This window comes from Chelonia mydas, chromosome 10 (genome assembly GCF_015237465.2).
Source record: "Chelonia mydas isolate rCheMyd1 chromosome 10, rCheMyd1.pri.v2, whole genome shotgun sequence".
Lineage (NCBI taxonomy): Eukaryota > Metazoa > Chordata > Testudines > Cheloniidae > Chelonia > Chelonia mydas.
In genome coordinates, this window is record NC_051250.2 from 63406406 (window position 1) to 63419977 (window position 13572).

Genomic DNA, 13572 nt, shown 5'->3' on the forward strand with positions numbered 1-13572 from the left:
TTGTATCTACCGCTGGTAGCGACAGCCTGGGGTAAGGGGACTCCAGCCCGAGTCCTGGCTCGTTGCCGAACCGTGGGGCGGGAGCAGCCACCCCGCGGGAATAGCGAGGCCCCGAAACTCAGCCCCACCTCCCAGCGGCTCCCCAGCGTGGTGCGCCTCCCGCTCGGCCCCGGACAGGCAGCCTGAGGTCCGGGGCGCCAGCAGCCGGGAGAGCGAGCCCGGGTCCGGCGGCATCGGGCCTGAGCTGCAGCAGGAGGCGAGCTCCTCACCCCCTGCCTCCGCGCCGCTGCGCGCCCGGGGGAAGCGGCCAAAACCGCCCCTCACATGATCCCGCCGGCCCCTAATCCCCTCTGCGCCTCCCCGGCGGCTCAGTGCGAGGCTGAGGCCGGCGCGATGAAGGGAGGCTGCGGCCAGGGCTGGAGGCACCGGGCAAGAGGCGGCCGGGCAGCCTCCGTCCTGCTGCTCCTGGGGGCTCTGGCCGCCTTTCACCTGCCTCGCAGGGGCGCTGCCGCCCAGCGGCTCCGTGGGGACACAGGTAGGCTGGGGGCGCGGAGTGTCAGCCGGCTGCGTTCGCACCTCGGGAGCGGCTCGCTGCGCCAGGGGACCCCGCAGGAAAGGGGCGCTGGGTAGGAAAAGCGCAGTAGCCACAGGACTAGCCCTCGCATGGGCCGCTTGGTTTACGGGGGCTTTTCAGCTACTCAGTCGGTGATGCACACAGCTCCCGGGGGGGAAGCGTTGGAAGGAGCTTGGGGTCTTTCTTATCACACTATAGTTGCTAAGAAAGGCAAATTTGTTCAACTATTTCAGTATGGGCCTAAGTTTTCTCCCCTTCCTTCGCTGGCTGTTTTCCTCCCCCGCGGTTGGAAGGGAGCCGTTTATTTCTTTTGCCGGAATAACTCCAGCCTGACCTGTATGTGGTTGGAAAATGTCTTAAATTTAAGCAAACCTTCCGGGGCAATACATGGCACCCACCCCAGTTTTTTTGCCTCTCTGGAGTCTTATCTGGACGTCAGAGTCGTACTGGAAGCCTCGGGATACCTTAACATTGGTTGCTCTAGAAAGGGATGTGTGTCAAAGGCTCATTAGACAAAGGGTTGGAAACAAGTTTGGGTTGCTGGCTTTCCTCAGTGCAGGTTGCACCGAGTTGTGTGCAGGAGTGAAACATTGACAATATATACCATTATGTGTATTGCAACAGTTCTCTATCTGGGGATTCCAAAAATTAAGAACAAATAATTTAAAATGAGTTCCTACGTTCCACCTAGCCAGAATTCCATTGAAGACATCCTCAAAACTTTTGTAGCTGGGGGAGAAGACTATGTTTGATAATATGCACAAGACCTTTGTATTCTCTTTTCAGAAAATAAAACACAATGTATTCCCTCTCCCTCATCGGAATTTCCTGACGCATTTTTTACACAACAGGAGAGAGAAGATGGGGGGATCATTATCTATTTCATAATTATCCTTTACATGTTTATGGCTGTATCCATTGTGTGTGATGATTACTTCCTTCCTTCTCTAGAGATCATTAGTGAATGTAAGTTATTTTTTAAGTCCTAGTAATCATTTCTGTAAAATTGAACAGCTATTGGCAAGATTATTCTCTTGGCAGAGTTTCACAATATGAATGCAACTTAGAAATAAGGGCAGAAAGTTCAACGTTCAATATTTAGCTTAGTTGGGAAACAATGTACAGGGAGAGTGGGCTTATGGCTGGTAAACTACAGGAGTGTAGGAGATGTAATATTGACATCCAGGCTTAACACTAAAAAGAAAAATATTTTAAATAAAGTGATTAACTTTAAAGTGATTTTAAAAGTGAAAGTACCAGATGTTCTAGACTAAGGCAGATAAACTTTTCTGCAGGAACCAGTGTCCTGGGAAACGCTAACAAAACACACTAGTACCAATGGGATTCCTCTTGTATAGATCATGTTGATAAATTGGAGTGTTCAGAAAACAGCCACAGAATGATTAAAGGATTAGAAAACATTCCTTATAGTGAAAGACTCAAGAAATTCAATATATGTAGTTTGATCAAATAGGTGGTTACAGGGTGATTTGCTAACAATCCAAGTATCTACATGGGGAACAAAAATGTGTAATACCATGTTCTTCAATGTAACAAGCAAAGTGTAACTATCTTAGACAAATTCAGACCCTAAATAAAGGTGCACATTGTAATAAGGTAATTAACCACTGGAACAATTTACCCAGGGCTGTAGGGAAATCTCCATCACTAGAAGTTTTTAAATCTAGATTGGATTTTTTCTAAAAGGTTTCCTCTAGTTCAAGCAGGAATTAATTCAGGGAAGTCCTAAGACTGATGTTTCAGGCTAGATGATCAACACTCCCTGCTGGCTCTATCATCCCACATGCAGCAGGACAGAAGGGCAGGTGCACACATTTGCTTTCTATCTATCTACAGTAGATATCTCCTAGCTAAGTGCCTATATACTAAGATGCTGGGTGCATTAGAAATATCTTACTTAAAATCAGTTTAAGCAGTGGGGGGAACAAAGGTGTTAACTTGTTAGAATCATAAATAATTTACTTAATAAATAACCTGACAATTTCCAAGAGCATAAGGACACAACGTTAAGAACAGTGGTGACCTCTTCTACCAAATGTATGTGCTAGTGGAAACAATAGGAGTTTTGTCATAAAAGCTAGTGGTAAACTTAGCCCTAAAGTTTCCTTCATCCCTATACAATGTGGTTTAAAACCAAAAACCGTTCATTAAGAGAGACAGTTGCTGGGTAAAATGCCCAATCCTGAGTGGGCTGGTAACTTCGTGTTTTGTTATGCTTAAAGGAATCTTAAGCTGCTTAACTAAGGCCATGTCTACACTACCACTTATGTCAGCAAAATTTTTACGTCATTCAGGGATGTGAAAAAAAACACCCCCGAGGACATACATTTCACTCGCATAAGTGCTAGTGTGCATACCACTATGTTGGCAGGAGAGCGTCTGCCGCTGGTATAGGAGGTTTGTGTGGAGGTGGTTTTCTTATGTGGATGGGAGAACTCTCTGCCGTTGGCATAGAATGGCTACACAAGTGATCTTGCAGCAGCGCAGCTGCAGCAGTACAGCTGTGCCGCTGTAAACTTACTAGTGTAGACGTGGCTTAAGCCTTACACAATATATCCATGAAGCAAGTAGTACTACACCCATTTTACAAGTGGATTCAGCAAGTAAGTGAAGCAGGAACTAATTGTCAGTTTTATGCTTCACTGAATTGCTGATGCTTGACTTGAAGAGTTTATTTTCCTCACAACAGTAGATACAAACAAGTAACATCTAGAACATCAATGAACTTGGATTTAAATCTGACTTTATATTTTTCACCCACAAATAAAGGTCCCAATCCTACATGTTTATAAATCTTGTGCACTTATATTAGAGCAAAAACTATTTCAACACTTAAAACCTATGCACCAGTCTTTAGAAAAGTTTATAAATGAAGTTCTTGAACAGTTGTCTTCCTGACATTCAAACAAAGGTCTCCAAGCTTCTGTGTTATAGCTTATTCTGTAACCAATAAATGAATTTTCTTCTGCTAAGAATATAAGGAGCTACTTTTTACACATTAGTTGTAAGTAGTGTGTGTAGATTAGAGGTGTAACTTTTGTTTAATAGTAAGTATTTTATTCCATCTTCAGCCCTTGACCTCTCTCAGGATGTTGCTGGAGCAACTTTTATGGCAGCTGGTAGCTCTGCTCCTGAATTGGTCACTGCTTTTCTAGGTAAAACGAACAATTGTTTAACAATTCCGAATATATAATCTCCCCTCCGCCCAAAAAAACTAAAAAGCAGAAATTAACTATGTTAAACACTGTTTTGCTTACAGGGGTATTCGTGACAAAGGGAGACATTGGAGTTAGCACCATCCTTGGATCTGCAATCTATAACCTTCTCGGTATCTGTGCCGCTTGTGGGTTGTTATCTAGTGTGGTACGTAAAACACGGATATAATTTGGCTCTCTTTAGAGCCAAATGATGGTAACTTCCTATGGTTTACTGACAAAAGTCAAAGCAAGTTTAGTATGATAATAGTTCAATTTATTACTCAGTAGCAAAACGGCATGTAATCAATCAGCAGATAACTCCCCAATAAGATTTTTTTTAAATTACTTTTGAGTTACTATATTTAAATCATTTCCTAAGAACCAAGTTAGTCACATATCAATACAGAAACATTAAGGCAGCATGTACAGTAGCTGGTGAAAGAACTACAACAGATTTGAAAAAGTAATTTGTGTCCTGCAGGTTTCGAGGCTGTCTTGTTGGCCACTGTTTAGAGACTGTTTGGCATATGCAATTAGTGCCGCAGCAGTCCTTGCAATGATATTTGACAGCAGAATTTACTGGTAAGTGCACAATTTGTGTTAAATTCACGTTGACTGGAAATTAGTGACTGTAAAAATCAAAGTTTGTCACTTTTTCATCAAGCATTAACCTCAAGTATCCCAATCTGAAGTTCATTGTATAGTACATTGACAAATATGAATATCTTGTTGGCTTTAAGAATTGTATATTGAATTCAGTGTTCATGAAGGCTGTTGCATTAACCATTCTGTGGGTTCCTGCTTATAAATCTCAACCAGCATAGGCTTCCTTGCACTGCACTTCAAACCTGTTCTGGTGTCCTCTCTCTTGCACAACCATTAGTCTTTATAGTCTACTCCTTTGTTAACCTCTCTTTTGTGCACCTGACCTGAGACAGTTGTTCACTATCAAATGGACTGAGTAACTCATATGAACTGCTAAACTATCAGATGGTAACTATTTTCAGTCAATATTGACCTCAGTTGGATTTGAACCTATGAGGAGAGGCTTTAGTCTTTAATTACCAATTTCCTGAACCATTCAGCCTCCACTTTTCTTCTTTCCCACAGAAATTAGCCTGCAATATGCATGAGAGCTGAATTTTTAGGTTTTTCCTTAACTGGGTAATGGAAGCACCTACCAGCTGTCATTATTCCATGTTCATTATTAAATACATTGCACTCATTTGGCATTTTTATCTTCAAAGACCATTAAAATCCTCAACATCCTTGTGAGCTGAGTTTACAAATAGTGGGTTCAGTTCTAATATAAAGGGGCGACACTCTATTTAAGTCAATGGAGTTGCACCCATTTGTACCAGATGAGATTTGGATTAGTTTCTCTTCTTTACAAATAAGTTCCTCTGTGTAGCCTTCAGCAAATTAGCTAAACCCAGGAATAGAACTCTGAAGTTCCTGGCTTCTAAGCAGAGCTCAGACCATGCCTTCTGTTGATTAACATAATAGGATTCAATCTTGCAAATGTTTACGCATGAGTAGTTCCATAAGACTATAGAATACTTTCGCAGATAAGTGTTTGTGGGACTGGGGCTGTCTTCTGTTAATCAAATAGCTGTAAAATAAGGAGAAACAAGTCTCCAATATGGTATCTATACATAACGTGTGTCCTTGTAAACCAGAAATCTTTGATAATCTGCATTGGGGAAATACGTTTGTTTCCACTTATTTTCCTTCTGCTGCCAAAGCCAATTAATTATCTCCTTAGTGGGCAGTCACTTAAGTATTACTAAGCTAAAACAGCTTTCTTAAACATCAATTTCTTTTTAAAATAACTGAAGATAAAAATGAGTTGGATTTTTATGTAAAATCCAATTTTTATTCTAGGTATGAAGGTGCTTCCCTGCTGCTGATTTATGGGTTATATATTCTGGTGCTGTGTTTTGATATTAAAATCAATCAATATATTATGAAGAAGTTTAGTCCCTGCTGTACTTGTTTTGCAAAAGCTATGGAAGAAAACACTGAACAGCAGCCATTAATTGGCTGGAAGGAAGAATGTGAACCACTAATTTGTCGACAATCAAGAACTGATAGTGGAATTTTTCATGATGAATCAGACTACTCACAGCTTTCTATAAGTTTACTTGGGCTTGATGAAATTTCTGAAGGTATTAATACAGCCTCTACCAGTCTACGTGTGTTTCTAATTATGGGAATGGGGGTTGAGTAAATTGTAAGACTAATTTCAAATGGTTTAGACCATGAAAGAACTCTAGTTGAGTGTAATACACTACTATTCCTTCTTGGAATCTGACCTTTAGCAAAATCAGAACACAGCTGGTTATATAAAGTTAACCACTGGAAGAATGCCAGAGCAGTCATTCATTTGAGCCACAGCAGAAGAACTATGATTGATGGGTAGAGTAACTTTCCTTGAGATTCTTTGAAGTTCATATTTGAAACTTCTCAACAGCTCAGCTGATAGGTCTTTCATTTGATATAACTGCCACTTGCACTAACTGTGTGATACTGGTGTTCTGTGAAACAGGCAGTTAATTATAGCCCCAAAAGATGTGCTATAGTATGGATTTGATTAACGCTTCTGAAGCAGGAATTTAAAAAAGTGACAGCCCTGATATGACTAATCAGGTACCTATGGAAAAACTTCACTTAGGCACCTATTTACTCAGTAAGAAAGCACCAAACAAACCCATTACAAAGAAGCTCAGGTTACTTAAGTAAGCAGAATAACTCAGGTGGCTTTTCCTAGTGACGAAAGAAAGGGAAATCTTGTTTGAGATTGTATTTTTGTATGCTTTTGCCCATCATTTTTACAAGTAAAGTCAGGTTATCAGATTATACACAAACATAGCCTCATTATAGGGATAGTTTAAAATGGTTTACCTTTTAATCTCCAACAGATCCTCCAAGTGTCTTCACCATCCCTGAAGCAGATTTAAAAAGAATTCTCTGGGTGTTATCTCTTCCTATTATTACACTACTCTATTTGACCACACCAGACTGCAGAAGACAGTTTTGGAAAAACTGGTTCATGGTGACATTTTTCATGTCAGCTGTGTGGATTTCTGCATTTACATATGTCCTTGTATGGATGGTAACAATAGTTGGTATGTACTTTACTTGCTGCTATATCATGTCAACTGACTCAATCACTGAGGAATGAATGATTTTTCACAACTGGGGAGGGTTAGATCTTAATTCTGTACTCTTCTGAAAAAGCTTAGCCTCAGACTGCATGTTCATAGCTCAAGTTTCTCCCCCACCTACTGCCCAAAAAAAGTGGTTAACAAGATAAATCAGCTGTTATTGCTTTGAAAAGGGCTAGTTCAGAACTACCTGAAGACTGCACTGAGACGTTTTCATAGTTAGCTTTCTTTCTTGGTCTGATATTTCCCTAGAAGAATATTTTCTGGAAATTGAGCTTGGCTGTACCATCGGGCTGCACCATCAGCCTTCCCAATCTAGGTGATGGCATCTACTCATGTGGCTATGTAACAATGAATGCATTTGAGAAAAATATTTACAACTTCATTGCTCAGATTGTTCAGAAACTTATGGATTTGTTCTACCTAACATTAAGATCATAAACAGCATTACAGGTATAGCATTATTTTAAACTGATTTACCAAGCAGGTATCAAAAGTTACCAAATTTATCTGCCAAGACTGGAGATAAAAGTTCAGTTCCTCTCATACAATGAAGTGAGCTGTAGCTCACGAAAGCTTATGCTCAAATAAATTTGTTAGTTTAAGGTGCCACAAGTACTCCTTTTCTTTTTGCGAATACAGACTAACACAGCTGCTACTCTGAAACCATACAAGAGCAGTTATCACTAAACTTTAAACATTTCCTTGTAAGCATTAGTTAGGAGGCTATGATCAGTAATGGTCATTTAAAGAAATGAATTGATTTTAGTACCTTTAGCAACAAGTAAAGGGTTTTAACAAGTTTCAGGTTTGCCTTTTTTGCTGCTTTGATGGGGAGGCTTGAATATTGTGTGTGTGTGTGTGTGTGTGAGAGAGAGAGTGAGATTTAAACCTTTAAAAATCATGTGTGTCTAGCAAACCAGGGAAAACTAGAGTACTCTGTCAGTCTCATGAACTCACATCTTAAGTGAAGGGGCAGAAGTGTTAAGTATCTAATGATCCTGTCTCTTCAGAGTTTTAGCAATTGGAGTTAAATAGGTGTAAAAGCAAAAAAATGTTTCTGAATGCTGACTAGACTGTTTTCCCCCTTTCAGTTGCTCAAACTTTCAGTCACATGGCATAACTTGACTAGTTCTCTAGTCATAGCTTTCAGGGTAGACATGAAATTTCAAATTTTAAGAACAAACCAAAAACAGACAAGCCTTTCAAGCTTTACATCTCAAAAAGCAAAGGGAGGGGGAAGTTACAACCCTTGCATTTCTCCTTTGTAGCTCACTTTAAGTCTGCCTATGTAGTCTACTAATTCACAACTAAATTTGTTTTAAATTCAGTCTAATTGAATGTCTTAAGGAAAAACAATCCTGCCAACAGAGGCTTGTGTAGTTTGATACAACCAAAAGTAAATAACTAGCTGTCAAGTGATCTAGTGTACTGAGAGAGGTAATTCAGCACCTACTACATTCTCTCATTGTTTATAAAACACATCCTACTCATAACTAGGTAAAAGCAGGTAACTTACTGTAGTGAGCTAGGAATCTTTGACAATCTTTCCCATATTGCAGGTGAGAGCTATTGTTGATCTGCTAGTTAGAGCCATGACAATGTGAAAGTGGATATGCCAAGGTTTCAAACAGGGTGGAGTGTTGATCTACTTTGAAAAGTGATTAAAAGTGCTATTGGAAGGGGAGTCTGTGTCTCACTGACTTCAAACTGTGCTTGTTCTGTCTACAAGATAAAGCTTTAGATAGCCCTACATATTCATCCTGGGTTCTTTTCTTTTCATAAATCAGTTTTTGTAAAAGGTAATGCACTAATTCCTATCCTACCCCTGGACTTCACAGGGTTTGTACAGGTTTAACATACTGGAACTTAATTCTGGTGCATATAAAGAATAGAATCTAGCAAAAAAACCCAAAACATTTGATAAATTCATGGAGGATAGGTCTATCAATGGCTATTAGCCATGATGCGCAGGGATGGTATCCCTAGCCTGTTTGCCAGAAGCTGGGAATGGGCAATGGGCTGAATCACTTGATTACCTGTTCTGTTCATTCCTTAGGGGGCACCTGGCATTGGCCACTGTTGGAAGACAGGATGCTGGGCAAGACGGACCTTTGGTCTGACCCAGTATGGCCATTCTTATGTTCACATTCCCTATTAGTATGTATTAGTCTAGGGGTGGGCAAACTTTTTGGCCCAAGGGCCACATCTGAGTATGGAAATTGTATGGTGGGCCATGAATGCTCACAAAATTGGGGGTTAGGGTGCGGGAGAGTGTGAGGGCTCTGGGGTAGGGCCAGAAGTGAGGAGTTCAGGGTTGAGGAGTGGCTGGGGTGTGTGTGGGGGGGGGGGGGGGGTGAGGGCTCTGGGGTGGGACTGGGGATGCAGGAGGGTGCTCTGGGCTGGCACTGAGGGGCTCAGAGGGCGGGGGGGGATCAAGGCTACAGCAGGGGGTTGGGGTGAAGGCTCCAGGCGGCGCTTACCTCAAGCAGCTCCCGGAAGCAGCGGCATGTCTCCCTCCGGCTCCTACGTGGAGGTACAGCCAGGAGGCTCTGCACGCTGCCCCGTCTGCAGGCAACGCCCCTGCAGCTCCCATTAGCCGTGGCTCCTGGCCAACAGGAGCTGTGGGGGTGGCGCTTGGGGCAGGGGCAGCATGTGGAGCCCCCTGGCTGCCTCTACACTTAGGAGTCGGAGGGGAAATGCCGCTGTTTCTGGGAGCCATGGTATGCGCGGAGCAGGGCAAGTCCCAGCTCAAGTGCCGGATTAAATCATCTGAAGGACCGGATATGGCCCCCCCTGGCCAGTAGTTTGCCCACCCCTGTATTAGTCCCATCTTTACATTGTCACTTACCAGGCTAGATCTGCACTTTAACTAGAAGCTGATAAAACTATGTAGTGAGGAAAGAGATCAGACCTACTGCCGTTTAGGTTCCAATCTTACCTTCTAGGGCAAGAAGCTAGCACTTTGTGCCATAGGCTAAGAAATTCATGCTTCAGCTCTCCCTTGTCATGCCCATTACTTTTTAGTCTTCTTGGTTTACAAAATGGCTTTCTTCCTACACTAATCCCCTAATCTGGGGAAGGAGGCTTTGGATCATTACAAATCCCAGATCAGAATAATTTTCAATCACTTCTAACAGAGAAGCAGCAGATTTAGATTTCCTATTTTTAAGTTTTGCCTCTAACTGACCTAAGCTGGTATCTGGCATGCAACTACAGTGCACCTAAATTTACAGACAATCCACTGCATAATTTGTTCTAACAAAATTGCATATTACTGTTTGTCAAAACCCTTACTACTTTGGATGAAAGGCCCACTACAAAAAAAAAAATGTAGAGGTAGACAATACACTTTTCAGTAAAGTGAATTAAATTAGCCTTTAAAAAACAAGTTAAAAGTTTAAACAGAGATCAAATCCTTCAGACTTTCTCCCGAAGTTTTATGAATACTGCATTGGGGAAACAAATGGAGACAACACCTGCTTGACAGTAAAATCAAAACTAAAGGCTGCTCAAGGTTAGCCCCAAAAGATAGATTCAAATCCAAGTTAAGTAGTTCTAGCTTTAAATTTTAGGTAAGCAACTGAAGCACAAAGATGAAGAGAAGTTAATCCATTTTCAAAGTATTAATGGCTGCTAGCAAGGAAGAAAATAGTGTACTGCTACTGAAGTTAATGTGAGAAAACTAGTATTTACCAGTGGGAAACGTAGGCTTCTAAATAAGTAGAAGTGTTGCAATTATATTTTACTTAGCATTTTGCTAAGTATGACTACTAAGACTTGGAAAGTTACATTTTTTGACTGAAGTGAAGTTTCACAGCAATGAATTTGGACAGTACAGTAGTAAGGATTATTTAAAGTCTTTTCATATGTCTCCCCAGGGAGTTCATGTGCTTTTTTCAAGAGTGAATGATTAAAGAGGTTACTGCTTCATGTGACTTCCGGAACTCATGTGATAAAATGCCGAAAGAACACAAGGGATTAGTCTATTTTCAGCAGTTCAAAAAGTGTCAATGGTCAAACCTCAAACTTTTACTGTATCTGCAGGAAGTCAGTAATAGCCTTCTACCTCTAGCTGAGTGGGCTTCAAAGCTGAAAACAAATTCCACATCATGTTACTGATAGGTGCTTGTTCCATTAGTAAATAACCACTGACTAGTTAAAAAAAGTCAGTGTAAGATTTCAATAAATAAAGTTAAGCTATCCTGAATTATTACTGGCTCCCACGGATTCCTTTTGGAATTAGCATACAAATACCAATCCTTTCTTTCTCTGGTAAGCACAGATCCATAGCAGTTTCCTCAGGCCAGACTTCAGCTATGAAACGTGTTGTTACCTTGTTTATTCACTACAGGTGATACGCTGGCAATTCCAGAGACAGTAATGGGTCTTACATTACTAGCAGCAGGGACAAGCATACCAGACACAGTTGCAAGTGTACTGGTGGCTAGGAAAGGTAAGAATTTCAGCATTCATGCTCACTCGATTAAGAACTTGTTTTCGGAGCTAGGGCAGAGAGGTCTCCACACACACACATATATATATATATATATAACTATATCTGAAAGGGTCATAGAGCAAATCATAAAGCTGCTACTGTTTGAGTGTCTAAAACAAAATCATTAGTATTAAATACTGAAGTTCACTTAAAGTCAATTGTAGCTTAGCCTTCCAAAATTTAAAAAGGGGGTGGGGGGGAAGGGTTTGGAAAAGTTTGATTGCTGTTGGACAAGAATTATGACTGCTATAAAACTGCAAGTTTAATTGTGTTCCAACATGATTGATTTTAGGCCCGTAGTATATAGCTTACTTTATCAAGTGATCTCAGTGTAGGTGCTCATAGTTTAGGGAGATGCTTAGAAAATTCTTTCTACAGTACAATAAAAATGAATGGACACTCGGTGTTTTTTGTTTTGCAGGGAAAGGAGATATGGCTATGTCTAACATTGTAGGATCCAATGTATTCGATATGCTGTGTTTGGGAGTACCCTGGTTTATAAAAACTGCCTTCATAGATACATCAGCACCCGTGGAAGTGAATAGCAGTGGTTTGACTTACACAGCTATTTCTCTTATATGTTCCATTATTTTTATTTTTCTGGCAGTTCACCTGAATGGCTGGAAGTTAGATAAAAAACTGGGAGCAGTCTGTCTAGTAATGTACTTAGCATTTGCTATATTGTCAATTTTATATGAACTTGGGATCATAGGGAACAATCCTGTAAAGGTCTGCGGTGGCTAGTTTTAGCCAGTGACTGTACTGAGGAAGACACAAAACAATGAGAGAGAGGATCAATTTCTTCATTTAGTCAAATAAAAAAAATCCAAAACTCCCTTTGGGCTCTAAAACTTATTTACAGAAGTTCTAAATCATGGCATAAAAGTAATCTTAAAAATAAAACAACATCACAGCCTAATTGGAGCCCTTTCTTTTAGAGTCAAGAATTACAGTGTGACTACAATGCATATATAAAACCAAAATTCTGGAAAGGACATCTAATTTTTTACATTACAATGTTGATACGAGCTGAGGGAATCTGAAACACTAAACAAATCCCACTATGCAATCTTGAGAACAGAGAAAATGGCTTATTTTATTAAAAACAGTATAACCATTCATTTAAACTGAATGACTAGAGACACTTGGCCTAATTTTCCAGAGGTGCCAAGCATCCACAGCCTCTCTACAATGTCTTTAAGGGGACTGCAGGTGTTCAGTACCTCTGAAAATCGGGCAAACTGTCCTTAAAAACCAAACATAGTAAGATTTAGTTAACAAGAATCACAGTATATTAAACACTATACTGTTAAAGGCTGGTGGGATTTAAAAGTTTGTTTTTACAGTTTTTGTAAGCATACAATGTTACTAAAAATGACTTACTAGGATATAGAAGCTAAACAGACATAGGAATGTTCCTGCATACAGTTTTAAATTATGCATTGCGATCCAAGCGTACGTCAATTTCTCTGCCACTGATTTTTATGCCGTTCATTATTCTACAGGCTTTTTCAGCAGATTCTGGTGAGTCAAACCTGACTGTTCCACAGCCTTTTGATTTTCCATTCTCCATTTTTATTTCAGCAAACATTACATGACCTGAATAAATAAGTTAAACAGCAGTTACTATAAAGACTACATTGCACTACCAAATTAGATATCCAATGACAGATTGAAGTAGAAAGGCATTTAAAAAAAATTTAGGGAGGCATCTAAGATTAGATGTTAAAATACACTTTAGAAAACACACTACCATCAAATGGGCTAACCAAGTATAAGGCTTGCATCCATTTTACAGCAGGTTGAATCTTTGGGTCAATCTGAGGTTTCAATTAACTGCTTTACATTTTTATTAAAAAAAGTTGCTATTCCAAAACATTCAGGTAGTGTTTACTTATGTTTCCTTTCAGTAAGTGTCAAAACAGCAGACAAGAATCAGAGTATGAAAACTCCCCAGTCTACACAAACAGCAACAGTCCTTGTCTGAAACCAGTATAGAATTAAACATGCTTTTGCTTGAATTAATTGAGCTCAGCTGCACAAACAGAAGAATCCCATTAGAATAAAACCAGTTTTGAGGCCCTTTCAGCCACGATTTGAGCTATCACACAGTGA

At 40.4% G+C, this 13572-nt stretch overlaps 2 protein-coding genes and 1 long non-coding RNA gene across 11 annotated transcripts in view; 1 reads left to right on the top strand and 2 right to left on the bottom strand.

Annotated features, from left to right (window-relative positions):
- Window positions 1-265, bottom strand: part of LOC114021094 — a 205773-nt gene extending 205508 nt beyond the window's left edge. For all 3 annotated transcript variants that reach the window (XR_006284619.1, XR_006284618.1, XR_005227230.2), the window contains exon 1: window positions 129-265. This is a non-coding gene — a long non-coding RNA (uncharacterized LOC114021094). The remainder of the gene's footprint in view (window positions 1-128) is intronic.
- Window positions 1-12292, top strand: SLC24A5 (solute carrier family 24 member 5). Of its 2 annotated transcripts, none has more exons than XM_043524607.1 (9): window positions 1-31; window positions 1361-1540; window positions 3667-3750; window positions 3855-3958; window positions 4274-4374; window positions 5677-5960; window positions 6714-6920; window positions 11314-11415; window positions 11879-12292. In XM_043524607.1, the coding sequence occupies exons 2-9, from the start codon at window positions 1474-1476 to the stop codon at window positions 12199-12201; spliced, it is 1272 nt and encodes a 423-aa protein (XP_043380542.1). In that variant the 5' UTR covers window positions 1-31; window positions 1361-1473; the 3' UTR covers window positions 12202-12292. The 2 variants fall into 2 exon arrangements, with proteins under 2 accessions (XP_043380542.1, XP_037767718.1); XM_037911790.2 differs by lacking the exon at window positions 1-31 and adding an exon at window positions 325-535.
- MYEF2 (myelin expression factor 2) overlaps window positions 12247-13572 on the bottom strand; it is a 25341-nt gene continuing 24015 nt past the window's right edge. For all 6 annotated transcript variants that reach the window (XM_027829075.3, XM_027829074.3, XM_043524606.1 and 3 more), the window contains one exon: window positions 12247-13056. In XM_027829075.3, the coding sequence (XP_027684876.2) occupies window positions 12893-13056 (164 nt within the window). In that variant the 3' untranslated portion in view covers window positions 12247-12892. The remainder of the gene's footprint in view (window positions 13057-13572) is intronic.

What these genes read in the sequence shown, in the direction of transcription:
- SLC24A5 (XM_037911790.2), top strand. Translation starts at nt 325, where the DNA reads ATGATCCCGCCGGCCCCTAATCCCCTCTGCGCCTCCCCGGCGGCTCAG. An exon ending in TCTAGAGATCATTAGTGAAT is followed by an intron (nt 1,541 to 3,666) that starts GTAAGTTATTTT and finishes TTCCATCTTCAG; the next exon opens with CCCTTGACCTCTCTCAGGAT. An exon ending in GTGGGTTGTTATCTAGTGTG is followed by an intron (nt 3,959 to 4,273) that starts GTACGTAAAACA and finishes TGTGTCCTGCAG; the next exon opens with GTTTCGAGGCTGTCTTGTTG.